At 35.3% G+C, this 26,316-nt stretch overlaps 1 protein-coding gene across 2 annotated transcripts in view; it reads right to left on the bottom strand.

Annotated features, from left to right (window-relative positions):
• Window positions 1-26,316, bottom strand: part of LOC122158129 (regulating synaptic membrane exocytosis protein 1-like) — a 186,026-nt gene that overhangs the window by 32,873 nt on the left and 126,837 nt on the right. For both annotated transcript variants that reach the window (XM_042814569.1, XM_042814550.1), the window contains one exon: window positions 9,063-9,295. In XM_042814569.1, the coding sequence (XP_042670503.1) occupies window positions 9,063-9,295 (233 nt within the window). The remainder of the gene's footprint in view (window positions 1-9,062; window positions 9,296-26,316) is intronic.

Here is a 26,316-nt window from a genome sequence, read left to right as displayed (position 1 = left end):
AGGGTAAGTTTAGGTTGGATATCAGGAAAAACTTTTTTACAGAAAGGGTTGTTAAACACTGGAATAGGCTCCCCAAGGAGGTGGTTGAGTCACCATCCCTGGATGTGTTTAAAAACTGTCTAGATGTGGTATTCAGGGACAAGATTTAGCTGTTAGTTAGGGTAGTGTGGTTAGGTTGCGGTTGGACTCAACGACCTTTTCCAACCTGAGCAATTCTATGATGACCAAGTTTTCTCCAGCAAGCAGGGCAGCCAAAACTACTGAAGAGCCAAGCTTCCTCCTGAAGAATCACAGTTTCATTGGATGCCTTTATCTTTTTTTTTTTCTTTCTCTTCTCTGTGTGTATCAGATGGGTTGGCAAAAAGCAACGTGCACATAAATGAGCTCTGGACTAGCAAGTAGTATGATTTGCTCATTTTCTCCTCCTCTTTGTTCTATTTAAAGATTTGCCAACGTGGTCATTACTTACATTAATTTAATTTATATGCCATCTAAAGTATGCAGAGGATTGTAGCAATAAATATTATAGAGAGTTCAAATTCCTTTGTCACACTGTTTATACTACACTGCTGCTCCTTCTCTTCTTGGAAACTGAGTCAACAATGGACTGGCCAATAGCCCTGGCTAACAGACTCACTACCACCGACTGATGCACATGTGGGAACAAGGCAGGAAATTGTCTTTGTTCATCATCTGTCCCTTCCTGTCATGCAGTGCTGCTGTCACCTGGGTCTCAGACACTTGAACTCCTTCATGGTCTGCAAATAGTAATGGAGGGAGTTGCTTTTTAACACTGCACCTCAAGTGTGCTCTGCACAGTTCTCTAGCTGAAATTTTTCAGCTAATTTTTGTTTCAGCAGGAAAAAAAAATGGGAGATACAGCAACACTAAAATGGCTTGTGGATCAATACCTGCTCTATGTGATATTGGCAATGTCTTGTAAATCTTAATTCATCTGAATTCTTAGTTAAGGAAATATACAGACTATATTGTACCCTTTCAAACTGGACATAAGTTCTAATACCAGAAGTCATTTTCATCTAATACAATAACTTGATAAAAAAATTGAAAAATACTGCCAAAAAATCCTTTATGTGTTCATATTTCATTCCTTGTGATTTGAAATTCAGTGTATCTAAGGTTATTATCTGTGATTCCTCTGTACTGCAGAACTTACAGATATCTACACAGATTTTGCAGTAAAAGCAGCAAGTGATATTATCCTTGAAAATCCCTTCAAACGTCTTTTAATGCTTTATTTTTTGTTAGTGTTTACTGCTTTACATTTCTATTAGCAGCCAAAAAATCCCCTAAAAATCCCTCAAAGCTCGCATTCACATTCCTGTAAAAGTGCTAGAAAGATTAAAACAAAGTCTGTGAATCCAATGATACTTTGCATTCAGCTAAATGCACTTTATTAAAAAACTCAACTCACTAATATTTTTTCATCAAACAAAATCAATGATTAAGAATAAATATATATATATTTTCTAAGGCATCCTGAATTAACTAATTTCTTGCCCCTAGCAGCTTGAGAGATATGATGCTGATATTGTAAATCCGGTGCTGGAATCAAAGAAAGATGTTCTGCCAATATTTAGATGCAAAGCCCTATTTTGTCCTTGACTGAAGCTGCACTGAAGCTACAAGCCACAAGAAAAACACTAGAGATGATTGTAAAAGAAGACTGCAGAGAAAATTCCAGTTGTGTGTTTGCAGGGAAGAATAAAGAATAGTTTTAAAATATTTTTAAAGAGTTTTTGCAAATTAAACATTTTTCAGTTACATGAGAAAAATAAAACCATGAATGGTTTGTAAGAAATACTGTAATACACTGACTAGATTTCAAAATTTCTACTGATAGTACTTCGGCATTGCTATTGTACTTTTAATACTGTACTTTTGGAAAGGAATAAATACTTCTAAATCCCATGCTACCTATATACTGAAAATGGTCCAAAGTACAGTTAATGGAGATAAATTACTGCAGTAAATCTCTGTCAAAAATGTAGAGACAAAGTGCAAATAAACAGAAAATCAAAAGAATACTTTTGATCCTGAGTCAACCAGTGACCTAATAGGAGTCCAAGTCAAAATTTATATTTCAGGAAAAAGGAAAAGAACTACATGAACTACATGTAACACCAACTCAGAGAGCGGTTGGACTTTGTTTGAAAATACTAGCCCTTATTAGGAAATCTCCTGGAAGATGAGTTACTGGAACTGAATTATGTTTCTATTAACGGTACTGGATTCCTCAGCTAGACGGCAACAGTAAATAAAAGAGAGCACGCTTACATTCACTCAATAGTTTCAAAGAATTAAGTATCATTACCAGAACAAAGAGTTCCTCTTACAAAAATAATCAGGCCTTTTCCTTTGTTTCCAATATTATTTTTCATCTTTTTGTTTTCCTCCTCCTGCAGCAACAGGTGGGTGCATTAAGAGCTCTTGCTGCTTTCAATGGGGCATTCTTTGCTTTGGTTGCAAGGTTTAGAGCTCTGATCCTGTCACTGTCTGTAGGGTACTATTACTGTCCTGGCTGCTGCACTACAAACATTTTTTTTTAGATTGCTTGAAAAAAAAAATCTTTCTTCATGTCAATTTCTCTTCATTCTTCTTTTTGTGTAACTGAGTTGTAGTTCTCATGGAACATTGATTACACAAACTCTAATTTACTGCATTGTGCAAAATAACAAACCAGACAGGGAAGACTCTTGTAGACTCTTGTTGAGCAGCAAGATGAGGCGAATGAGTGAGGTGCAAAAAGGACCACAACAGTTCCACTAAGTTGCAGAAGGTTGTTTCTCAAGGGTATGCAGTCTAATGTTAAAGATCTGCAAAGTGTGCAGACATGATAACAAAATGCAGGTATCTGTAGGAAAAGAAGCTACATAAATGCCACATATTTTTGCAGAGTTGAACACCCAGTGGAAACAAATACTTTGGAAACGTTCTTCTACACTGCAAAGAAACAAGTGAATTACAGAAGGATAAACTAAGCCTGTAGGGCAACTGCACAACTGTAAGACTTTTGTTAATTCTAATACCTAAGATAATTTTCTGAATCTACAGTTAAAAAATTTAAGATCTTGTAGCATTTTGTTTGACTGAACAGGAAATAGGAAACAAATAAACAAAATAAACAAACTACAAACCAGCAATAAAAAAAAAAAAAAAAAAAAAAGAGCATCAGAAAGGAAATCCTACGAAAATGGTGACAAGATTATGTTAGACAACAGAAACAGGCTGTTTGATCTCTAGTATGTTACATTCCTTGAGAGGTTTAAGATAACTTTCTCCTGTTTTGACACTCAAAAATTTCATTGTGATTTCTAGACAAACTTTACTAATTACTAATTTATACCCAATTGTTCTTATGCCACAGTTCCTCATAGCATTGTCCTTTAGCTTCAAAAACATTTTTGCTTTTTTGATGTCTACTCCCATTGCATTTTTACACAACAATCATATCCCTGTTCAACCTTCATATTTATAGGCTGATCAAATCAGGAAATAAATCATTCTTCAGGGTTTCTATTCCCATAAACATCCAGCATTCATTTTCCTGAAGGTTGAGTCACCAGTATTCCAGATGAGCTGTCAGTTGTGCCCCTTTCAATTATCTTCGCATTTTCTTAGCTGCTCAAGGAAAAACCTTCCCTGATACACCGAGGAAAGAATTTTCCTTTTACTTGGCCAGACTTTATAAACTGTATATTCATTCTGTGATTTTTATTATACCCATCTCTTCCACCTACATTCCTCCTAGATGACACACCTCCCAGACTGGATCTGGAAATCTTCATTAGTCATTCTGAAAGGAATGATCTTGCAATCTGCATTACCACATTTTACCCAAGTTCCATTACTCTGGTCCTTGAGTTCATCAATCCTTCTCTATCACCTGGAAGTGATATGCTTTCCAAACTAGTATCATCAGCTTATTCTAGCAGCGCACGCATCATCTCTCTTTAAAATATTAACAAAATCTGACAGTGTTTTTTTGTCTCAGAAACTCAACCAGGCAGCATTCTTTGACTGGCATTTTAAGAAAACTAGCTCATGCCTTCCTCTTAACCAGCATCTTCCCTGATGTCCAGTACTCCTTACTAATCTCCAAGTTCCACTCTTATAAAAAGAACGATATATTGCAGTCTAGATAAAATTAGTCCAAACGTCCAAAAATTCTTTCTCATCAAATATAATTTTCTAAGTATATTTTTTAATGACTAATATTAAAATAAACTCAGAGGCTGAAAGTTAAAGAAACATGCTCAGAAATGCATTGTCATTTCTTTTTTTGGCAATCAATATATTAAAATAATTTGAAAAAAAAAACCCACAGACCACTAGAAGTAAAGTTTGTTAAGACCTCGTAAAAAATATCAATATTATTTTCCTGAGCTCCCTTCTTTATGAAAGGAAGGAATGGCTTTTCTGAGATAGAAAAAAACCAACCTCCCTTCTCTTAAAAGTCTCCACCATTCAGTACATTTTATTCTCGATTTTTTATCTGCTTTATCTGTACTAACTACTACACTGACATGTATGAAATCCCCTTTTGTGTCATAAAGCTACAACAAATTATTATCTCTGCTTGCATTATCAAATTAAAAACAGATTTTTTTTCTAGCAGTATCTACTCTGAAATTATGTAGCTCGGAACTTGGAAGATTTTTTTTTTTAATTAATTTTCATGCTATCCAGGCAGTCTTGTTTTTATCACAGTGTAGTGGTGCTTCCTAACAGTCCAGCTGCTAAGGGCAGCCCAGTGTTGTTAAAATACCTCCACTGAACTGTCGCGTTCTGCATCACTGGAGGATACACTGATACCCAACAAAACCAAGAAACTCTATAACTCTATCCAAAAAGTCAATGCCCTTGGCTTTATTTCTGTTCGCTGAAGTTAAACTTCCCTAACAAAAGACGGACAGCAAACAACTCCAGTTCTTAGGTAGAAATACTTCATTACAGTTCATACTATAAACATGGCAAGGTATTTCCATTTAGAAAAAAAACAGCACAATCAGTGAAACATGAAACTGGACATGCTCTTCATTCTTCCAATCTCCTTAGTTTCCTCATCTGCCACTATTTCAAAGCAGTTATGGAGAATATACACAATTCCCTAGGTAAACTCTCACTTGTGTCTTATGTATGATCACTAATGCTTCGCAAGCAATGACAGTGGAAAAACAGCCAGAATACTGAGACGAGTGGTGTTGAGCACCATGTCTCAAAACCATTACCACTCACAACATCGGTGGTTTCGTTCATACTTATCTTAGAGCTGGCATTTTAAGTCTTTCTACCTGTACTAGCTATCATGTTCCGTAAATCTTAATTAAGTAAACACTTCCAAATTATTTTGTAATTCCTTTAAACTCTTACTCTCATTGCTTTTAACAGAAAAATTGGTCTCCATTAGAGGCGACTAAAGAATGAAAATCCTTCAAGTCCATAATTAAAAAAAATGAAAACACAGACAGCTCACCTGTCCATTTGCCTTAGAAATGTGAGAGCCCAGCAGGCAATTGTATCAGAGTGAACACGTCACAGAGATGCGATACTACCCAATCACTGGTAGCAAGATGGTGAAGATACGATGGCAGAACATTTGCAAAACACTTTATGGACTTTAGAAGAACAAGAAAAAGTGTGCTTCTGACAGCACACTGTTAACAAGGTTACAAAGCAAAAGGGAGGGAGGGATCTTTTCACTTTTTCTAAGGTATTCCTCTGCACATACTAGGAGATTTGGCACAGATGGGAATATTTCTGTTTACAAGCAATTGATCTTTTCTTTTTTTTCACAGGTGATGCCTCTACCATTGCTTCCACCCACCCAGAAGTGCATTATTAAGTCTCTATTTGTGGTATAAATTCTGCAGTAAAACTTCTACTTCATTAGGTTGCAGTTTCTATTTCAAAACAAATGAAGAACAGCAAATCAAAATGCTGTATTAACAATGTCAACCTAAGTTACTCATTGGCCAGGAAACTATGAGAAAATTATGCAAGTTGAATTAAAAAAAAATTGCACAAAACGTATCTGGAGTTGTTTTTATGCTTACAGGTCTTCAGTGTGGGTTCCTTCTTTTCTCTTCATTTATAAGAAAAACTGGTTTGTCATCAGAAATTCTGCCTGCAGATTACAAGCATTCTTCTCTAAATTGTAAAATCTACCCAGTTTGTAGACACAACAAACAAATCATACTAAGTAAGGATTTCCTTATTTCAGTGAACAAAGAGTATTACAAAATCTGAAACATAACTGGAAAGGTAGGTGCATAACTGAAAGGTACTTTTCTTTGCAGAGTTACTTAAGAATGAAATGTAATCCTATCACCGACAATCTTGAGTAAGGCTCAAATTCAGAAAAAAATATTTTCCAACAGCAGTGGCCAATAAGGGTGCACAAAAAATTTTGCTATTGGTCCTGAATCTAAAATGCAAGTAAATCTGCCCCATAAATGCAAAAAGGTTCACGCATGCATGCACAGGCTCACACACACAAACCAGCACTCCTCCTTTTTCTTTGAAAAGAAAATTGACTCTTAGAAATAAATGCTACCTAGTAGCAGTTTCACACACACCTCTACATTTGTATAAGATTAAACCCACACAGTATGCTAAAAACAAGAATTATGTACAAAAATAAAATAAAATGGATTTCAGCCCTTACTGACCATTTCTTCAAATGCAAAATCAAGATGGAAGTTGATTTTACTAGCTTTGGTGACAGTATTAAAAGGGAAGTTTTGATATACGTGTTCCCCAGAAATTTGGAAACTCGGATTTTCAATAAATACCCAATCTTTTGTTATTTTTTTTCTAATCAGTTAGTTTGAGTTATCACACAACCATTTTTAAAGATCTAGTTTATGCTGCATCACCAAAACAGATTTTTTTTTTTTTTTTACTGAGAGTGGCAGAAACATAGATTTAGTTAGGTGCAATATATTTAAATTAATTACTCATTTTTAGATTCCTCCTCTACTCTTGTACACAAAAAGAAGGAAGTGTGTCCCAGATTTATGCATAAATATTTACTCTCCAATAATGGATTTTCTTTGGAAAACCTATCAAGTTTCCTGCGTATATTCTTACAAAAATACGTACTGATTAATCTCACTGATTTCTGACATAATTAAAATTTTAAAAAAAATTCTGGTTAATAAAACACACCACATTTTATTTGCTCATATTATACCAGAGATAATACTGTTTATGTAAGCCACTGTAAGGGAATAGTAAATTTCATTCTCAACTCAATTTTACCATCTAGAATAACACATAATTGGGGTTCACAGTTTGGTGCTTGCATTTCATTATGTCAGGTGCCCCACTCCTTACAAACTTTCTATTTACATCAACCAACATTTGAAGAGTTATCGCAACTACATGGGGAGAATGGGAACATCTGAGCTTTAACTAAATGATGTTAAAAAGTGTTCAAAAGTCATTTTTTAGTTTTTAAGTTAATATTTAACCCCATTAAGAAGTTCAAGCAAGGCAAATCATCCCTAATTTAGCAGCTCCCTGTACCTTCCTCTTAATCATACAACCTGGCTCCTGACTGCTGCTGGACTTTTGGATAAGATGCTGCAAAGATACGCTCTAGTACAGCAATTCCTGTTTCAAAGACATTTAGGAGTTAGAGAGGAATGCCAGATCAAATTACAGAAATACCCTGTAAAATAGTTAAAATATTTTGTTCTCTAAAAAGGGGAGTGAAGTGACAATCTGAATCCTCTCTTAACACCTTATCACCTTTTATAATCTAACTGGATGCAATTTTTACTAATACATCTAAAATAACAGCTTACCTTATACAGATATCTGTATTCAAGGCTCAGATTCAAGCGCTAATAATCTTACAGCACTTTTGAGCAACACAGCATTAACATTCTGGGCTTCAAATATACCTGCTAGAGCTATTATTTAGTTCAACAGCATGATTATATGCTTTATGGCTTACAACTCCTAAATGAGTACTGCAGAAAAATATTGAAATCTTTTCACTGAAGCTGACTAAGCTTTACATTTTGTAACACTTATACTGCTCATCTGTCCATAAAAGAAAAAAAAAAGGAAAAACGGAGATACTACTTACCTTAGTCTAGATTATCCTGACTATGTAAGAGAAGAGGTGAGATGCTGCATATTTAAATTCTAAATTCAATGCTAGGCTGAAGATTTTTTTTTTCTTTCTTTCCTTTTCTCCCTTCACTTTCTTTCAGTAAGAAAGAACCCTTAGGGTCAGCTCCTGCTCACACTGAAGACAAGAGCAAAAGTCTTCATCAGAATTCAATAGGAGAAGGAAAGGGACTTTAAAACATGTTTGTTTGTTTGTTTTTCTCCATTTTTTATCTTTCTGAATGAACTATTTTTTCCTTCAGGCAATGCAGATATTATGCTTTTAAGATCTCTGAAGTAGCACTGAAGAGTTGGAAGTCTTATGTTCCTAAGGAAGCATCATTCTCTAGCCTAATTTAGCTGAATTCACTGACCCTATTTTGCCAGTGTTATTTTTAAAGAGAAATTATTGGATTTACTCGTGACTAACAAATCAAAGATAGCTTTTAAAATCACATTTTTTGGCACCAAAGGTACAAACTGCTATACAACTTACATCATTGATATTCACTTGCTTAGATTTCAATTCCCTCATTTGCAGTCAGAGCTTCCACTATGAAAAAATTCCATACATAAAAGGTTGCCCCTTGTCAAATGATTATGCACTACTTATACCCACAGATAACTCTTTGCATTTATTTGCCTACCTGTAAACAAGGCTTCTAAGAGATGAAAACACTTTTTGTTGATCAGGACAGAAAGTTGTTACAGTGCATAGCTAAAAGGCATTTGTATTTGGTTTCTTGTAGTTGCCTAATGATCAAAGAACATTAACATATCAGAAATTTTTTCACAGTTGGAAAAGCCTTTCTCCTAAGTAGACTATACCCAAATACATGGAACATAAATGCCACAGATGAAAGAACGGTAAACCACATCTGGTGAGAGTCCTGCTTCCAAATAGCATGCGTCTTACTCACCTGTTTGGCTAAGTTGAGATGTGCTTCTGCTCCTTCGAGACACTATGGCAACCACTTTGGCACTAAGACTGGAACGCCTTTTCTTCCCACCTGTTCCAACCATGCCGACAGCCGTGTCCGACTGACTCCCATCATTGTGCTCCAGCTTATACATCTCTCCGCTCACACTTGTGCTCTTAGTGATTCTCCCTGAAGTCCCCATCCGTCTGCCTTGCATTTTAGGAGTAAATGTACTACATTTACAAAGTAAAAACAAACATGTTAATTTGTTTGTGCAGCAGTGCTTTCAGAAGTTTTTTATTTTAATTAAAAAATTAATTGTAAGTTTAGGTAATTTCTTTTTTTTGATTCACAAATATAAGGTTAATTTGGGTACTCCTCAGGATATATGTTTCCAGTATTGCAATCTGAGCTTCAAGAAAAAAAAAAAAAAAAGGAAATGAATGCTTTCCCAATAGCTTATCAGAGTGACACAGGAAACACTGAAAAGTCATGTGTAACCTTCCTGCTTGTATCCCCAGAATACAGAAAGCAACAATTTTAGTGCCAAAGAGAATGAATGGGCCAAGAGTATATATGTTGGTTAATACGTGTATCTTATAGGCACAAAAGGCTTAAGACTTTCTAGATGTGAAGATAAAATCTTATGTAATTTCATACTTCAAGGAAAGAAGAGATAACACAACATGCAGGATTTTGTATGTTTACACTCTCTCACTTTTTAACAGTAAGCATGAAAATTGCAGCATGAAGGCAAAGTAAAGGTGAGCTAAAGAGCTAATAACCCAACAGAATTTCTATTGACTGACAGAAGAATTCCTGATTCAATTTTGTTTATTTTTCTTTAGATATCATATTACATTTGAGTGTTTCTATGATTATTTTTTTTCCTGGTCCTGCACACAGAAGCTGGATAAAGTATTTTGAAACATACTCATGTGAACAGTCTAAAACATGCACAGGACATACTAACGCACAGTTCTAACACTATGCTACGGCCAGGTGATGCCCTAGCTCTCATGACAGTACTACATTAGCTATCACTCTGCAGGGACACAGAAGTGGGAGCTGCAGCCTGACTCAGTTTAGTAGCAGTTGTTAAATCAGTCCAGTATGTGCAATATTCCTTGAACTTGTATTGCTGAATAGTAGACCTACTGGCAACATACTGGCTGTAGGATCTGCTTCTTCAGTAATTCTGCATTTTGGATTCAAATGTTGAATTTCCTTGTTTTGTTTTGCTGTCCCGCCCAGTGGGTTATCTTTCCAGCAGAAGTAATGGCCCTGATCCTTAAAAATGGCCCCCATCACCTTAAAAAACAAAGAAATAGAAGGGTTCATTATGCCAGAACATGTTCCAGAAAGACAGAAAGTCTTGCCAGGGAGAAATGAAGGCTTCTGCATGAAAGGAGCTGACATCCTGTGATGTGGTAGATCTGAACCCTGCTAAAGCATCAATCAGTCCTTTCTAAAGACTTGAGATCTGCCTTTGTTAATTTCTGATTTAGAAAAACAACTAGAGCCTTTGCATTGAACAATGTGCTTTTTTGCTTTGCAGTACTCAACACATTTTAGTGGACCACATGAGGCACACAGAGCTTAGAATACATTATCTCTTCTTCTCTCCCATTCCACTGCACCGCTAGTGAATGGCTTGTAGTTTTGCATAGCAAAAATGGAAGAATATGTATTTAGAAATTGATACATGCTCCTCCTCCCCATACACATATCTGGTCTCCTTAGGAAGGAATTTTGACTGTGCTGTTCAGTCTTTCAGAAAGAAAAGATTCACAAAAAGACTACCTTCCACAAATATGTAAGTATTAAGGAAAAAGATCTATAAGCAAACTACTTCTTTTCACTTTAATGTAAAATCAAGTAAAAAGCACATTAAAATATTTTAATTTTTCAAAATAAAAAATAGATTTATTCCTGAAAACTGGTAAGGAGTTACAGGACTCACATGATGATACACAAATGACAGTAACATCATCAAGGTCTTTAATCTTGACTGCCAAATTTTCTCACGAGTCTTGCTTAATCAGTAGTTCAAACCATTCACACAATTCTTTTGCAAAGTACTAAACTTGCTTTAAAAAAAAAAAAAAAAAATCCACTAGATTTGGACCCATAAGAGTTCTTAGAAGTGCTTCAATCAGAAGCATTTCTGATACTGTTTGAAAACAGCATTCCAGGGGCACAGTACACTGTAAAATCTGGAGACTTAAATACTGTTATCTTCCATTACTAGATGGTACAAAAAATATAAGAATTGGTGAGACACGAACCAAACACTTAACTACTGCCCTACAAGCTCCTGATGGTGTAACCTACTTTCCTTAAGAGGCACATCTCTCATGAATCTCTTGTCTACTTCATTTGAATATAAAACTATTCATTATCATCAAACATTAGTGAAATTTACAGTATAAATAAAGGAGTCTACAGCCTTTTGGCTTGCCCGGGCCATGTTGAGTGAAAAGGAATTGTCTTGGGCCAAATATAAAATACGTAGTTAATATATGTAAGTAACAAAACATTAAAAAAAAAAAATTCATTAAAGCAAAGAAAAGAGGGCAACAAAAACATTAAAGTTTCTGGTTAGACATATATGTTCTACATCACACATCTGAAAAATACTAACACTGTGGTTTGTTTTCTCAGCTCTAAAACAGATAGCTTTCAATCAAGGTAGTTACACTTCACTAAAATAACACTATCAAATGCATGCTCATGAAACATGAATTAAATGACCTTTCTGGAGCCACCACAAGAAGAACTCTTCTACAGTTCCAAAGATATAGAGAATCTTTAATCTCAAGCAGTGTAAATTCATAAGCAATGAATATCTGCCAATCCAGTTTGTTTCCATAGAAGCACATATTCCACAGTACACATCCTATCAGTCAAGACAGTAAGTAATTAACAGCTTGTTTCTTCAGAGTCAGGAATAATAGTAATCAGGCTTAGACTTTTTGTTGTTGTTTTGTTAGTTTCCTTACCTTAGTAGCACAGTAATCCCTTTTTCTTCAAAACTTCCTGTAAGCCTTTTTCCCATAAAATATTTTCCAGGTCCCTACCCAGCCATGGAATTCTTTCCTTCATTTTTTTTTTTAACACTGTCTAGAGAGACTAGCAACAGGCACTGAATTACGTGAAGGATGCATGGCTAATCAGTAGATAACTGTAGAGTTCCTGTCTTGGTCTTTCATTCACTGTGTGTTGTGTTTCTTTTCCCTCTCAAGTTGCTTTTTGAAAAAATCTTAGAAACTTGAGATCCTGTTGATGTCTAGCTCTCCTCAAACTGGACAGTAAGTGGAAAGTTATCAAGCAAGATGGGATTATTACAGAAAGAAACAAAGTCCCATACATATACCATGACAACATAAAACTTTTTCTGTCATGAAATCAAGCTATTACAGTCTAATTTTCTTGAGGAACATAAATATCCTTGTCTTAAATTTATATTAAATAAATGATGCCCCTAAAACAGTGCAGATGCTTGCTGAATACACTGCTGTCTCTTGAAGTTGTATAGGACACTAAATTGTGATGTTTTTGTTGTTGTTCATAGAATGCAATAAATTCATATTTACACATTATCTAAGCTAGCAGCTTAGACCATACGTTGACTAGGCCTGGGTAATTCCTTTCCACACCGGATTTTAATGACCACTTCTGTGATGCCTGTGGTATCTTCTATTCAAAGCTGAATATAGCATTTTTTCCCCGTCTTTTGTCACTTATTTAACTTGACAATATTTCACTAGAAGAGAGGGAAGAAATTGAAAATATTTCTGTTGGGAGCATCTGTTGACATTTAACACTATCCATATTGACACACAGTATATTGAAATACTGCTTTTATAGAATGTATAATTTACAATAAAAATGAATGAATTACAGAACCTCCCCTGCAATTAAAGAAATAACTGCTTATCATACTATTGACTTTGTTGTGCTAATTTCAAGTATTTATGGATATAGTAAACACTAATACTATCATATTATCATGCCATCTGCACATTTCAAAAATACTTAATAATCAAACTGCAACACTCTAATTTCACATTAGTTATTGATAATAGTTTAGGGGACAGTGATGTCCATCAACTGAGAAATAGAAGTTGATAGTATAATTTTTAAAAAATCCAATTTTTGATCTAATAGTTTTCTAATTCAAGGGGTAAGAATACTTTCTGACTAACAGATAAATCACTTTTTCAGAGATGTATATACATTTCAATTTTCATTGTTTGGGACAGATAGAGGAACTAAAAGATTCATCTTAAGAAGAAGGCGAAGTGTTTGGAATTCAGATATTTGTGTTTGTTTTTACCATAAAATACCAACTTCACTTTCCTAAGAATTATTTGCTGGTGTACTTCTAGGAAAAAATAAAAGTCTCTGGTTTACTAGAAAGTTGCCCAAGTTGTTCAGTATTCTAAGTCGTTGTAACTGAGCAAACAGGGAAAATGATTAACCTTCCTTCTCGTTCACCTAATCCCTGGTCTAGTTTATTACTTGACATTAATTGAAACGCTATCAAAATATCAGACATTTAATACTCAGCCTTCTTATACCGTTTAATTGAATACCTTTAGAAAACAATATTTTTCCATTCCATTACTGGCTATCACTTGGAGGCATAGCTCCTAGCTCATCTTTAACAACATCTTTTACTTTAATCACTATGCTCAGGGTCTAATTTATAAAGCACAGAGAAGCAGAAGACCTGCAAGAATTTACAGATACTGTTTTGCACTTAACCCTTCCAATAAAATACCTATTTTTTTTCTTTTTCTTTACTTGTCTTTCTGGGAATATTGACACATTTATTTAAATGCAGATATGTCTTGTGCAGGCTAAAATTGATAAATTATTAAGTTATATTGTCAATTTAAATCTCGTTACAACATAACAGATAAGTAAATGAATATAAATCTCTATAGGAGGGTAACTAAGAGTATGATATTAATCTTTCACCCACATTTCTATTTATTTTACCAGTTTTAGCAATTATTTAAATAAAGTAAGCAAAAAAATTATCCTATTTCTAATCACTGGCATGGTAACATCATTTATGTTACACTAGCTATTGATGTTGTGTCTGTGCATCTATTTTCATTTGGAACTCTTTCAAAAGTACTAGAATAACATGCATTCATAATTTAACTTCAGGATAGTCCAAATATATTTTGTTCTCCTACAGCTCTCTCTCTCTTTTTTTTTTTTTATGTAGCGTAAAAATCAGTTTTCTCTCTCTTGCTGTTGGTTATTACTTCAGTGCCATGCACGATACATTAAGATTAATGAAACAACTGAATAGTAGCTGTATTTCAATGTAAGTATTTTAAGTTTGTTCCAAAGTTCTTATTGGTATTCCTTACAAGTTCTTTGCTTATGTTTAGCTCTACAGATACGAAAATTGTTTCTATACAGGGGACACAATAGGAGGATTATATTTCTTTCCTACCATAATAGGCAATTTTAACAAAATCAGTAAAATACGGTTTAATTTGCAAACAAACACGGATATTGAAGATGAAAGAGTCGCATTACTACTATTTTCTAACTGAAGTATCGCACTGACCCTCGCCCCTCGCCCCGACCCCAGTGGAGGAGCCGGCCGTACCCCGGGTGCCCGGAGCTGTCCTTCAGCACCACGCGCGGGATCCCCCGGGTAGCCCGCGCAGGCTGGGCGGCCACCGTTCCCTCTACAAAGCACAGATCGCTCATGTTTTTCTGCCGGAACACTCTCAGTTGAGACAGATCGCCTCTCAAGTGCTATCTGTCCTACACAGGTTGAAAGACTGTATTTATACGTCAGTGATCACAGCTGTTAAAAGCAGCAGTATTTTCAGTTTTGCTTGCTGCCAATATCTGAAAGTTGTACTTCACTCATGTCTGTAAGCGTGAAGAAAGAATCTCTAAAATAAATAACTGATTCAAAAAGCAGTTTGAATTACAAGCTGACAGAAAATTTAACTGTGAAGTAAGTTCTGTAAAATGAAAAAGTGCAAGGACATTTGCTTATATTAAGCTACAGCACGTATAAAACTTAAAGCCAGTTACATGTATATAACACTACGTATCTTTCTACATACAGATATCTAATGCAGAAAAATACACAGCAAAAATTATTTGGATTGAGAAAATTATTACAGAGACACACTCAGTATTACCCAACAAATATGTAAAGTATCTGCCAATGGTACATATCACCTGAAAAAGATATTAAGAAATAGGAAGTGAGAGCAAGCTTCGCCCATAAACTCACCTACATAAAATGCTGAAGTGCATCCTTCCAGGGGAAAAAAAAAAACCAACTTAAATGATTAGCCATTGCTAAAATTACAGTATTTTCTTCGTTATTTTAGGCTCATTGATGGCTTAGAAAATAAAAATACTTTTTAGGTGCTTATTTTCTTGAGCACTCATTTTTTTTATCTCATCCATTTTCCCAATAACGCAAAACATGAATAAATAATTAATCCTCTGTATTTCCTGCAGCACTGATGACATTGTAACGTAAGTGTCTCCCACAAAATTGCAGTAACTTGAATCTTTAGACTATATCCCTGGCCTTCACAACCACAAGCTAGTGAATTTCCTTTCTATTCTACTGAATGCAGAATCACGTACGAATTCAGAGTTCCTGTGGCATCCTTCTGCAATGAGGTAACTCATGAATTCTAATAACCTCCTAAACATATAATAGTTTTGGACCAAATGGAAGATGAGCAATCCTTTAATAATGAGGAACATTACATTTCTAAAAATAATCTACATCTTGTTATTAGTATTACATGATATATAATTAATAAATCCAAACTCAAATTTACCTATCCACAAATTGCTCTGTCGGTCTTGGAATATAGTCATATTTACCTATGATAAATGATGTAAGAATAATTACTATGCAATTTATGTATTCCATAAATCATACGTGGTGCTTTACAAACCAAGGGACAAGAGAGACATTTTCAGAGTACAAAGTTAGTTGATTCAATGAAATAATCATTTTCTACAGTCTTGTACCAACTGCAACTACATATTAATCTAACTCGTACATTGATCACATATTATATCCATAAAATGAATATTAGAGTCACGAATAATTTTGTTCTGCTGTAAAATCTCTATATTAGGGTCCTAATGGTGTATTAACAATAGTTGAAATTGTCACCTAAATTGTATCTGTTCTTGACAATATTCCCGCTTCTCAGCAACATAAATAGTTCCTCTGAAATTACAAAGTCTCAGCTCCTTTGTGCTCAGTCTGTAACTCACACTGTGGTATGGGTGGGGAAAACTTCATTACAGAAGTCCCTGGGAGCTTAACAGATTCACATCCTACTTTGTAATGTCAGGAAATTTCTATGTTGGAGTATAATATTTGAATCTGCATTCTGGAAATGCTCAAGTAATACACTGACCAGTCAACTGCAAGTTTCACAACTCTGAAGGATTTGTATTTTTTAAACTTGTAATACCAGCATTTCTCCATGGAATAAACGAATAATAGTTCCAAAGGTAATTCTGAACACCAGAGGATCTGAATGGGTTTTCCAAGAACATTTCAGCAAGTAAATTATATGTTCTGAAACTAGCACAGAATTTGTCTCTGCATGCAGAAATCTGTGTGTCTGTCCGTGCGAAGAGCCATGGCATTATCAGCTTGAAGCCAGCAAATACTACAAATTATAAAATGAAACCAATACAAAAGAAGTCAGCATTTGCTCAGGGTTAAGGATGGCTACTACTGCTGTTGTGGACAGGCTAATGGAATCAAAGGGCAAACAGCTCAGCTGACTCAAACTTGACTGCTAACAGAGATGTATATACTAAATTCAAGGGTACCAAATACAGAAAGCACATCAATGTTAAATCTGGATCAAGAAATTAGGTAGTGTGATTATAAAAAAGGTTGAGTTTTTTTTATGCACACCACTCAAACACTTCCTTCAGTGGCAAGAAGGCTGAATTCATCAGTTTTTCTTTCTTTGTATGACAGTCAACATGTTATTCTCCCTGTTACAACACGCTGTGCTTTGTAACTCCCACTGAAACTCCTGAAGTACCTGTGACCTTTCTGAGTAAAAAGGCTAAATCCCAGATACAAATCACTTACTAGTCCTTTAACGAAGTAGATAGCAACAGGGAATAGACACAAAATAGAGAATCATAGTATCATAGAATCCTTGAACCTAGAATTTAGGGGGAAAATCTAAAAATGCAACAGTAGAATTACAAGAATAACAAAATACAGTAAAGCTGTATAAAAGAAAATAAAGCAGGAGAGCTACTTTGAAGTCTGAACCCTAGCAAAAACTATTTTTCCAGATTTCTTCATTCTAAAAGTGACATGTACGCTCTGTTAAAAATGTTTCAGGACAATTTTCCTACATTATCAGCTTATATTTTATCTTAATCAACTGCAGTAATGAAATGAAAAACTAATTAAAACTATTTTTCACACTTTTTTCAAATCATTAAACTTCTGGTAAGATGACAGTTTCTTTGAAAGGCAAAGTACAATAAGACAATAAAAATGCACAAGCAATGCTTCCTATTAGATATTTCTTGTACAGATGTTCTGAAGGGATTGAAGACTCCATTTCCCTCCCTCTCTGACAGAGGCATAAAGCAGTTTATAATAACAGATTAAAAAAAAAAAAAAAAGTATTTAGATAATACATACACAGAACACTAATTACTCTGGCTTCACCTTGGTCTTATACAGAAATGTCCTCAGAACCAGACATTTCCATCTGCAATATGCTGTTTTGGGGTAAAAAGGATGCATAATTATATTTTTAAGCAGCTTAGCTTAACTGTTTTAATTTGTCATGCCTCCACATTAACCATTTGGAGGATACTGTCCTCTATCTTCCCAATAAAAGCAAGAGTTGAGACACAAGTTAAACCAGTATGTCTGCCCCAGAAGGGATCATCTAAGAATCAAAATCAATTAACTACAATAAAATTGAAATTTTCGTTCCTCTTTAATGACACTGAGAAGTACAATAATTAATACAGCAGTTTCAGTGCAGTGATAGTTTTTGAGCTGCTACTATGTATGGAAACAAAATAAGATTTGCTCATTTGTGTCAGATATTTTGGTAGGTCTGTAGAAATTTTAGATGCAAAATGCTGGCCACTTATACTTTTGCTGGTTTGGATGTTGGTAACATCTATAATTCAAGTTCGCAAAATAATAATTTGGCTAGAATTTTTCATGCCTGGTCTCTGCACAAGGTTGATTTTTCTTCTTTTCTAAGTTCCAGCAGAACTACCAGGTCTAGTCCTCTTAAAGGAGATAAGGAAAACACACTAATTTGACACTGTAACATAACAAACCGATTTTCCTCACTTTGAAAATTGCTTATGTCCGACTGAAAGATGTCAATCCTTTTATCAAGCAGAAACTGCTTTCTATCTTTGAATACCTGTGTACATTTCAGAAAACAGCATCTTCATGTCCTAACTGTAATGACTTGGAAGACATCAACAACAAAAATATCAAAAGACGTTTTATCACATTCTGTTGATTCTGATCACTTGTAATTCCCTTTGCTAATTAGATTGTCTGAAATTATTTCATTTCCTGGCTAGAGGCAGAAAGTCAGTATTTTCCAGGAAATTTCCTTCTATTGCCTACTCTGGAACTGGGAAAGTTAGATCAACTGTCCATGACGCAGGAAGGTTGCACCTTCTGTGTCGGCATCCAGGCAAGATGCAAGGCAAGGTCATCTGACTCGAGTGAGATGGACAGCAATCCTTGGAAGGAAAAAGACTGGTTCTCTGAAGAAGGAGCATAAGAAAAGTTTGGGACTATATTTTTCTCAAGGCTCTTTTCTGAAGGCAAAAAGGCTCCTAAAATCCCCAAGGCTGAATGTAAGCCTTTCCAACATATCTTCACAAATATTTATTACCTTATCTCATAAGATGGTCAATTTCTCTTTTGCATCCACAAAACACTATTCCCTCATTCTTCAGAGAAAGTGTATTGCTTTTTCATACACCAGCAAGTTCTTCAACTGCAACTTAGCAAGCACATAAACAATTCAATCTTTTACTGTGTAATTGTGTTAAGCTGACAAAAATTTTAAAGTGTTTTTTTGTTCCAAACTTTACATATGATGAGGGGACCGAATCCACAGCACTAAGCCAGAATAAACTCAGATGCAAGATGCAGCATATGATCACTAATGAAAACACATTTGAAGAGATTTGTCCATCATCACATAAAAACTCTAAGACAGAAACCTGAAGAGAGAGCAGTAATTATCTACCTGAGCCAAAAGGCCATCCTTATCTTCCTGCCACTCCACACTCCCCATCCCCCATTCTTTCTCATCCTCTAAATGTATTCTAGTTTCTGTAAAAAAAAAAAGGTTTTTAAAAGGATTCATGATATGCACAGTCTACATTTATCCCTGAGATAGGCACATCTCATGTGCTGGCAAAAGAAATTTCTGCAGAGAGAGACGTGAGTGTAATTCAATGAAAAAAAAAAACAACAAACAAATCAAAACCCAACAACAGATATACACAGCCAGGCTCAGTCACAGCATTTCCTATCTTTCAGCATTTAGCTTTGCATTACTCATATTTGTTTTGTATGCTGCGTGAATGTTTTCTTTGGTAATCATACTTTATATTACACAAATTTGATTTTACTGATTACTGTCACATTTTACTATGTGACTGGTGTTAGCATTTGTTCAAATGTACAGCTTAGCCAGGGAAACTTTGTTAAAAAGCAGGGGTTTTTTGACTTTTGACATGAGGAATTTTTAATTCCAAGTTTTCATTTTGCACTTTATTGAAACTGTGTTTATCTTTCAACAAAACTTGGTTTGAATTCTTCCATCTTATAACTGTATTTTTCAATTTTAAATAGTTGCACTTTAACAAAGTACCAGTTATATCACTGCTACTCAACGCAGTTATGTTGAAGACTGCCAAATTTTCCATTAGCTTGAAGTTTCATTCTGTGTAAAAACTTAGAGTAGATCAGTTGTTTAAAGGGTCTACTTATATTGACAAGTATCAGTCACCCCCCACCCCCCTGGGGAAGCTGAATAAAAATACTCAAATAATTGTTTCTTAGGCACAGAAAACAGTCAGACTCCTAGCTTTTAAATAAAAACATAATTGATATACCTTTTAAACACAGTTACAGGATTACCCTCACGCCCTCATGCTAATATTTTCCAGAGCAAAATGTTCTAAAAAATTGTAAAAAATGTATTAATGCTTGTAAAATGCATCACTATCTTGAGTACAGGAGTTTCTAGTGCTGTTTATCACAAACTTCTCTGAAAGTTAAATTATTGTTTTGACTCACAAACTTCCAATTCAGGAAGACAACCACAACAACAAAAATGTGAACATCATGAATTCACATGTGAACTTTCTGAGCTTCTACTTGTTTCCTGTGTTCGTTTTGCAATTTTTACAGCTTCTGTTAGTCTATCCACTAACTCAAGGTGGTGAATTTTAACCAGAATTGATACAACGTGAATTGTACACCAAGGTTTTACAAGTTTTCTGAGGTCTGATAGAAAGAAAAGAGATGCCTTATATAGGGTCCCCGCTGAAGAAACCTGCTTTATGATCTCAGTACTTATTATTCTCTTGGTCTGCCAGCTGTACACTCTGGCTAAGGGAAAATCATGGAGGCACAGTGGATGAGGCAGATGGCTACAGTGTGGGTTAGGATGTGACACTCCATTAACAGAGTAGTTTCAGAACTTCTTGCATGCAATCTTTTCACTAGGATGAATATTAAAGTGGAATTAAGTTAATTTATTTTTTATCAGCTCTCCACGTTAACACTTACGTGTCTTTCATGAGCACAGCACTAACACAGACATTTACCAGGGATACATATGTGCATGACAGTGTGTAACATACAGTAAAAACGAGCACACTAAATGTGGAAAGCCTGAATCAAAAAATTTACTGAATCTAGCACCCAGTTTATGGCATTCATTTTCCTGCATTTTTTTTTCTTGCAATAGAATTTTCAATAGCCACTATGAAGTGAATATGTTTTGTTGCTGATTTTAAAGCATCCTGTGCTTTGAAACAGTATACTGAGTCTTATGATTCTGTCCTATATGACATCCTCTGCATCACTAGTATTAAGAGGATCTTTGGATTGAACAAATGCTAACACTAGTCACATAGTAAAATGTTAATTTAAACAACTTATTTTTAAATAAAGACTTTGTAATGGAAAATTCCAAGATGAAAGGAATCTCCTGGAAACAGAGCAGGCTATGAATCTAATACAGGCTTCTATTGTTTATTTTTAACAGTAAGACCCTTGGAAAGTCTTCAGTCTGCCAGCAGCACTGGCTACATTACAGATGCTTTGGGAACCCACAACATCTGTGGGAGGGAGGAAGTTTTCCGTAGTAATATCAACTAATTAATCTCACTCAGTATTTAAATACAAAACTAGAAACCACTGAAGTAACTGCACAATAAATGTTGCTTATTGAATTATTTAAAAAGTGAGCCTCTACTTGGTGACTCTAAATGTCTTGTTTATGGTAGAAACCTTGACTACAGAGAAACAGTCATACACAGGCAAATTATTGGGAATATAACTGGAGTTATAAATATAGCAGTTGTCTTAAGATATTTATAACAGTCTTTTTTATACCAGACTGGAATTCCATTATTGTTTCAGTCATGCTTTAGAAAAGCTAAAATAGCCAAATAAATTCTAATACGAGTGATAAAACAATCTAATTCTTAAAGCTAATGCAAATGAAAATGCTTGATAACTCGATGCAAGTGCTCAACACTACACAAAACTCCTGCAAGTCAGAATAAAACATATAAAGAAGGGTTTAATATAATGACTCAGTAAAACACCTGCCATGTACTTCAACTGCCCTCCTTCCAGCAACTCATTTGTCACAGTACAGGCTATTCATTTCTCCTCATTTATTTTCTTATCTCCCACCAAACAGCTAATCTTGCTGATAATATGACACTTTTCAAAGTGTCAATTCTCTAAAAATTCCAACCCTCAAAATACACGTCTTAGTTCAAACATCAACCTGACATCTCTGGGTCACCCATAGAACGCATTCCTGGATTTCTATGAAAGTTACTTGAGTAGTACAGATGAATCAAATTACATATTATATGCATTATCTTATTTTGAGGGCATGGCAAAAAATGATGGAAAGACACACTTGAAGTTTCCAGAGGAGAACAAAGATTAGCAATAGACTCTTCTCGAAGGTGAAGCTCTTTAAGATAATTTTCTCTTCCATTTAGAAAAACCACTGCCTCCCTCCCCCCGCCCAGACTAACCTGAAATAATGGGCCGTATAAGTTCCTATAAAGAGAAAGTAATTCAGTAATTTTTTTTCAATAGGCAATGAGGAATTCTATACTTTGTCCTTGCTAGCAACAGACAGATTTGAAGAGAGGTCAGCAAAAGAAACAAGTAACTATTTTTCCTGCTCCAGAGTATTCAGTTCCAGTATACTATTAGAGAAGTAAAAAAAACCTGATCTCTGGAAGCCATCTATCTAACACGAGTACCATAACATAACAGACAGTAGTATAATTAAAAATAGTTGCTAAACGTTGAAGTCAGAAAATAGATAATTAGTTTTTATGAAACTAAAGATACTCTACACACTTATAAATTTCTCATGGCTTCAGTTACAACTTACTGAACTGAACTCAAAACCTAGAAGTTAATCTAGTAGCATAACACTTTGAAGTTGATTCTGCACTTTAATAACTACTAGTATGATTTCTTTATTCAAATTAGAAGAGTCACTTATTTTTTATCATTGTTCTGTTACTTGTACAATAAAGCACAAAATAAATGTATTCCTTCGTTATAAATATACAAGTTACCGTAGAGAATGCAGCACAGTTCCAATATCTTGTATTTCTCTTCTCAAAGGAGGGGTAGCATACTGTACAACGATTTTATACAAAATACTGATACCAAGAGGTAGAAAAATCAGGAACATCTTATTTGGCCTGGGAAACCCAAACTCTGATCCCTTTCATGCTAAACTACATCTAGTATTTCACTGAAAAATTGATCCAGCTAAATTCTTTTTAATTAATATAACATGAACTTGCCCTGGTACAGGTTTGTACAAGGAGCATAGAACCAAAAATAAGCAAGGCACAAAAGAAATCTGTAACACTCAGCACATTATCAGCATCTGAGGATAGTGAAAGTTCAGATCATAAGTGTAGCAAAATGAATAGTCTGTCCAAAGACAGTTTGGAACAGCCTCTTATTTCTATTTCCTGGGTGGTTAGCTTTTATTAATGAATGTACTGCAGTGTTCTGCTCTTGCTTCTGCTAGTTCTTTCTGTAAAATCTATAATAATAAAAGATTTTACATTTCAGTTTTTAATTTATGAGTGAAGAATCTTAACTACATCCTGTACACTGTAGCAGAAATTCAATATATGGATTTTAATTACTTTTGTAATTAACATCAAATGAATCAATCTATTTCAATACAGAACATATTCTCATTAGCTGAAATGCATTAAAAGCTTTTGGTCAGCATGTTTTCCTTGACTGTCATGACATGAAGTTAAACTTAGCTGACTATGTGGTGCTGTACTGCTACATATCAAGTGAATTACTGAGCTGACAAGAAGGATGGATACAGTCTAAACAGAGGATGGGGGAAGAACTAAACTTGTTGCACAGATCACATCACATATGTTTATGACAGCAACAGACAGCACTAATGTGAAAGCTGAGAGGAGATCAGAAGAAACTTCATACTTTCTCTACTCTGTTCTCAATCATCACCCTAAATGGCTAAACTAGTTCCAATTTACTATGTAGGTGGGTGGAAATCCAATGGGAGAAAATCTGTTTCCAATCTAGAAAGTGCACCATGGCTATATTTCACTGCTGGCTGTCCTCAGTGAGACAGTAAACGCCCAGTAATCTAGCTCTACACTAAAGACTTCGAGCATTTTTTGCAAGAGAACAGCAGAACAAGCAGTGTGTAGTGAAATTCTGAACAAAAAGAGGCATCTACATGTGCAAATATTACTAAATAAAAAACACCTACAAGTTCGAAGATGCCAGTACAGATGTGTTTAAATATTCTTTAAGTTAATTACTCTGTCATTAAAATAAATTTTGAGGTCATCAAAGAAATAAGACCCAGAAAACCTTGTAAAAGATGTGGGTGAGAGCAAAAGCAATCAGTAAAGCTAAAGATGGACCCTGATAATGTATTAAGCTCATACGAGTCTTCGTGATGGCACAGGCTACGTTAAGGGACACTAGACAGTAACTATGCAATCCTATATTTTTACATGTAAAACAGAACAGATGTGGGAAGAACTGGCTTGCAGATAGTACATATAACAAAGTAGGACTGAATTACAACCAAAAACTTCCAGATGTGTCACCTAATAAAGCTAAGGCTTAATGATACATCATTCCTGCAGATCTGTTTATGTCCAATCTGTTCAGGTATTCATTAAAGATAAGCCTCAGGACTGCTCAGCAGTACATATATCAGCTCAGAGTGGTTGACTACTTTTTTTATCAGGTAGTCACAATGAGCCAGAATTTGTGTGCTTTCAATGTACTCATGTGACACAAAGTACTGTGGTCAATCTTAGAACTTGATATAAAAACAATGATACAACATAGGAAGAAGTTGTTGGAAGTGTGTTCAGGTCCAATTTAAGTGTCAAAAAGACAAGGCCTTTCCTGCAAAACTAGCCATCAGCTCTCAGTGTACACTGCTACGTGGGATTATTCCTCTCTAAATGCAGGATTCTGCATTGCCCTTGTTGAACTTTATGGGATTCCTATTGACCAATTCCTACATTATGTGAATGTTTCTCTGAATAGTGGCATATTCATCTAGTCTTTCAACTAAACTTGTCAGTTTTCAACAGTTTGCAAAACTGCTGCTGAGTGTGCACTTTTCCCAATCATCCAAGTCATTAATAAAGATGTTAAACAGTATTACTGCAGTCCTGACCCCAAAAGTACACCACCAATGACTTGCCTCCAGCTGGACTTTGCGTAACATAGCACAACTCTCTGAATCTAGCATTCCGCCAATTTTCAATATGCTTCCCTGTCCATTTGCCCAGGCTGCACTTCTGTCTAAGAAAATAATAAAGATAAGCCCAAGAATAACTAATTCTCTCTCATTCACCAAGCAAGTTAATTAGTGAATGAAGACAGTCAGATTGGTCAGGCACACTATTTCCTTCATAAATTCACGCTGACTATTCACCATCACCCTCTTGGTTTGTACATCTAGAAATTGTTTCCAGGATTATTTGCTCCATCACTCTCCCAGGAGTTGAGATGAGACTGACAGGCTGTAATTTCCCAGATCCCAGATTTATACATGGGAATGAGAATTTCTTTCTTCCAGTCTTCAAGAAAACTCCCTGGTTGCTGTGCCTTTCCAGAGCTTCGCAATGATGCTGGTCAGCAACAGATCATTTATTAGTCATAGGTACATTCTGTCATGTCTGAAAGATTTGCATAAGACTGTTTATATATTCCCTGACTCAATCATCCTCTCCTGAGTCGTGGATCCAAACTTTCCTTCTGCTCTATGGGCCTTGAAATCCTCAAGCAAATCTTACAAATCACAGAGACTGAGGCCAAGGAAGTGTACTTGGGTCTTTCTCTGTCATTTATTATCAGCCAGCTTCCGTCATTCCTTAGCTGGTCCACATTTTCTGTGATTCCTTTGACTTCCAATGCACTTCTTGCTGTGTATCCTTAACCCCTTTTAGCTTCAACTCCAGAGGGACTTCAGCTTCTTTGATCTTGTTCCTGTATACATATATAGTGCCTCTGTATTCTTTCTGTTTCCACTTTCTAATAGCTTACTTTGAATTCCCGTATATAGGGATGAAACATTCTTTAGCTTGAAGGAGGTGATCACTGAAAATCAGGCTGCCTTTCCAGATCCCTCTTACAGTGTATTACATGGAATTTTGCCAAGCAGAGCCCTGAATAGGACAAGGTCAAAATCGGGTTGGGATGCTGCTTTCACTTCTTCCATTCTCTTAGGATTGTGAATTTCAAGTTATCATGGTCACTGCAGCCAAAGCTGCTCCCAGCATTCACACTCCCAACTGTTTCTTCCTTGTTTGCAGTTACTGAGTCCAGAAGAGCATCTTCCCTTGTCGGCTTCTTGATCACCTGTGTCAATACATTGTCATGAAAAAAAAAAACAAACAC

This window comes from Centrocercus urophasianus, unplaced genomic scaffold (assembly GCF_019232065.1).
Source record: "Centrocercus urophasianus isolate 14NV4802_14NV808 unplaced genomic scaffold, USGS_Curo_1.0 seq_10, whole genome shotgun sequence".
Lineage (NCBI taxonomy): Eukaryota > Metazoa > Chordata > Aves > Galliformes > Phasianidae > Centrocercus > Centrocercus urophasianus.
Note: the sequence above shows the minus strand (reverse complement) of the source record. Positions and strands in the feature narration are given on the sequence as shown.